Genomic DNA, 4354 nt, shown 5'->3' on the forward strand with positions numbered 1-4354 from the left:
CTATGGGCTATTAATGGGCTTTATATTTGTTTAACTAAATGAAAGTTTGTTAATGTTAATATAAAGATTTACAATTGGGCGTCCCTATAAATTACCATATACACTCAATCGGACACGATGGGCGGGGTATTTATATGTACGAATAATCGTTCATTTAACCGGACACGGAAATGGATTAATAGCCACTAGAATAATTAAAACAGGGGTGAAATTACATTCAAGGGTAATTGGTGTAATTGTTAACAAAGTAGTAAAACCTTGGTTTACACGCAGTCGATAACCTGGTGTATTCATTAAACAAAGTATTAAAACCTTGTTACAATTCGAATCCCCAATTAGTTGGAATATTTAACTTCGGGTATAAGAATAATTTGATGAGGACACTCGCACTTTATATTTATGACTGATGGACTGTTATGGACAAAAACCAGACGGACATATTAAATAATCCAGGACAAAGGACAATTAACCCATGGGCATAAAACTAAAATCAACACGTCAAACATCATGATTACGGAAGTTTAAATAAGCATAATTCTTTTATTTCATATTTAATTTCCTTTATTTTATATTTAATTGCACTTCTAATTATCGCACTTTTATTTATTGTTATTTAATCGCACTTTTAATTATCGTACTTTTTAATTATCGCAATTTTATTTTATCGCATTTTTGTTATTCGCAATTTCATTATCGTTATTTACTTTACGCTTTAATTTAAGTCTTGTATTTATTTTATATTTTACATTAGGTTTTAACTGCGACTAAAATCTTAAAATCGACAAACCGGTCATTAAACGGTAAAAACCCCCCTTTATAATAATAATATTACTTATATATATATTTGTATTTTTATAAAAGTAAACTAATATAGCGTTGAGCTTTGTTTAAAGATTTCCCTGTGGAACGAACCGGACTTACTAAAAACTACACTACTGTACGATTAGGTACACTGCCTATAAGTGTTGTAGCAAGGTTTAAGTATATCCATTCTATAAATAAATTAAAACTTGTGTAATTTGTAACGTATTTCGTAGTAAAATATAGTACTATCACGTACCCCCACGCTTCAACATCACCATTTCAAATCTTAAATAGTCCACTAGAGGCCCAATCAAGTAGTCCATTAAGAGAAACGCGGAAGCCCTCATTCAAATAACAGGTTGAGCAGAAAAATAGAAATCGTATAATTAAAACCGTTACAGTATGTAGTCGAGTAATAATAGAATATTAATAGATTTTGAAGGTGTTCACTTGATAATCAACTTTAAATGATAAATAGGAATGGCAGCTAGTTTAGCAAACGAAAACAGTGGCCGGTGAGTGTCATCTTTAAGAAGATGATGAACAGTATCATAACAGGTTTTGAAGATGGAAGATGGTTGTTTAAATGGTAGAGGTGGTTTACGACGTCGACAGAGGAGTAACAACAGAAACAAAAGCTGATGATAGATGCTGCACTATGTAAATGTGTTCGATGATTTTGATTGGGTATTCACGACTAAACAAAAAAATAAATAATGGTGTTCGACTTAATGGTGGTTCGTGGTGGATCAAAGATGGTGGCATATGGAGGTGATGAAGTGGTAGTTTTTGGTGACGGTTGGATGTGGGGGTGAATGGACGACATCTGAAGCAAGATAGGAGCATCAACGAGCTGTTTTTAACGACTGTTTTGGTGTGATATATGACGGAGAATAGTAGCGATGTTCATGGTGGTTGGTGTTTGTCGATCGATATTACAAACAAGAAGGTGGTTAAGTGGTGGTGATGGTAATCGGAAATGGTGAGGGTAGCATGATCGAGCTTATATATCTATGTAAATGTTTTTGTATCTCTCACTGGTATATGTATATATATATATATATATATATATATATATATATATATATATATATATATATATATATATATATATATATATATATATATATATATAGATAAGATATTAGAATCCACAAATAGTAATCTCATGTTAAATTATGTACAGTAATCTTAATCAATCAGACACAGTGATTTTCCATTATTTCAACAATTAAATAGTTTAGCCGTCTGATATTTAGATGTATCTACCGACAGTTTTAACGCACTATTATTTTGCACTCCGTTGTTAATTGGTGGCGGATAAAAGTCTTCGGAAAAATCCTAAATTTTTAAAGTAACTATATTTATTTATTTTAGTCATTATGGTATAAAATTCGATCATTAATTTATTAAATAAAAATTACATCGACTGTCCCTCTCAATTCTGGGCAAAATATAAAAAGTGTTAAAACTTAACAAATAGTTCCTAAGTACATTTTTAATAAGCCTAAAATTTATAGAACTCATTTTCGTATCACCGTTTATTTTAAAATTACATAAGTTTGAATTTAACTTACTTAATATCAATTGGAACATCAAATGAGTATTACAATCATTTAGTATTTATTTTTAATATACTTTATTTATATATATAGATATATTTTAAATAATAATTATTATAATATCCTATTTTTATTTTATTTTACATAATTAAATTTTAATAGCAATAACATATAATATTTCAAATTATATTTTCAATTACCATTTATATATATACACACATATCTATTTACAATTAATGGTTCGTGAATCGTCGAAACTGGTCGAAGGTAATTGAATACATGAACATAGTTCCAAAATTTTCGAGACTCGACATTATAGACTTTGCTTATCGTGTCGGAAACATATAAAGATCAAGTTTAAATTTGGTCAAAAATTTCCGGGTCGTCACATCTCAAGCGCGGGAAAGCCAAAGTGAAGCGGAAAGATGTATGCCTCCCGAAGGACGAAGGGGGTTTGGGCATCAGGAACTTGAAGTCCTGGAATATTGCGTTAATGGTGTATCATGTTTGGAGTATTATTACAGGTAAAGAATCCATGTGGTTAGATGGATTCACTCCTATAAGCTTAAAAATAGGAGCTTTTGGAAAATTGATAGTGGTACCTCATCTTCTTATGTCTGGCGTAAATTGCTAGGCATAAGAGGAACTATCAGACCATTCATTATTCACAAAGTGGGTAACGGGATTCATACATCGGCATGGTATGACACATGGTGTGACCTTGGTAACTTCAGTGATGTAATCTCATTTAGAGATATCACTCGTGAGGGCTTTAGTGCATCATCAACTGTTAACAATTTGCTCGGTAACTCGGGTTGGAATTGGCCGCCTAATTGGCTAATAAAACACCCACTAATCGCTACTATTAATGTCCCTGATGTGTCCGTCGATGATAAAGTCTTATGGAAATTATCGGATGAAAATTTAGGTGAGTTTTCAACAAGTAATGTTTGGGAATCATTAAGGCCAAGAGCTCCAAAGGTAAATTGGTTTTATGTAGTCTGGTTCAGTAATCATATTCCAAGGCATGCTTGTGTGGTTTGGTTATTGGTTGGGGAAAACCTCAAGACACAAGATAAACTCAAAGATTGGGAAGTAAGTCATTCACAAATCTCAACAATGTCATGTTCGTTATGTAAGACCCAACAAGATTCACATGCACACTTGTTCTTTGAATGCCCTTTCTCGAGTAAAGTTTGGTTTGACGTAAGCAGACTGAGTGATTTTCCTAGAGGAGTAACTAAGTGGCGTGACATTATTGACCTGTTATGCCCTGTTGCTCATCTTCGTTCAGCTCGTGTGGTGGTTATGAAGCTTATTTTTGCAGCTACTACATACTTCATATGGCAAGAAAGGAACGCTCGCTTGTTTAATAAGTCAGCTCGTAGTACATATCAACTAGCAAAAATCATTCAAGCTACAGTAAGGCTGAAGTTGAGATCTTTGAAGTTGAAGGATACGAACCAAGTTCGAAGGATTAAAGCCCAATGGATGATATAACATGTTAGTCACTATTGTGATCCTGGATTGTTTTCTTTTAGTCTTGTTTTGTGGCAGTCGATGTTTTTTGTGTTTGGGTAGTTGTTATGTTGTGAGCGACATGTGCTCTTATCAAGAAACCATTGTTGTACCTTATATTGATCGGCAATATATTCACCGGGTGAATACCCTTTACAAAAAAAAAAAGAACATACAGTTTAAAAAAATGTAATAAAAGTACTGTACTTTCTGTTTACTTTTCAATTTTACCCTTACCTTTTATTTTTCCTTTAATCTTATCCACATACATTAAGGGTTATAATAAAACTTAAGTTTTTTATTCTTTTCTATTTATGGAAGTGGACTATTGATTTGGAACATTTCAAATGAAATACTCCCCTATTAATATGAGACGGATGGAGTATTTCCCTACAACAGTTAATTTTTTTAAATTAAACAATTAAGACTTTTTATTTCCCTTGAATTTATATCATCCATAGTATAATTAA

General features: G+C 32.1%; 1 protein-coding gene across 1 annotated transcript; it reads left to right on the forward strand.

The window, feature by feature from the left end:
- Positions 1-1520: 1520 nt before the first annotated feature.
- LOC139843300 (uncharacterized) lies at positions 1521-3866 on the forward strand. Its single transcript, XM_071833402.1, has 3 exons — positions 1521-1586; positions 2891-2906; positions 3001-3866. The coding sequence occupies exons 1-3, from the start codon at positions 1521-1523 to the stop codon at positions 3864-3866; spliced, it is 948 nt and encodes a 315-aa protein (XP_071689503.1).
- Positions 3867-4354: the final 488 nt, after the last annotated feature.

Source organism: Rutidosis leptorrhynchoides, chromosome 1 (genome assembly GCF_046630445.1).
Source record: "Rutidosis leptorrhynchoides isolate AG116_Rl617_1_P2 chromosome 1, CSIRO_AGI_Rlap_v1, whole genome shotgun sequence".
Lineage (NCBI taxonomy): Eukaryota > Viridiplantae > Streptophyta > Magnoliopsida > Asterales > Asteraceae > Rutidosis > Rutidosis leptorrhynchoides.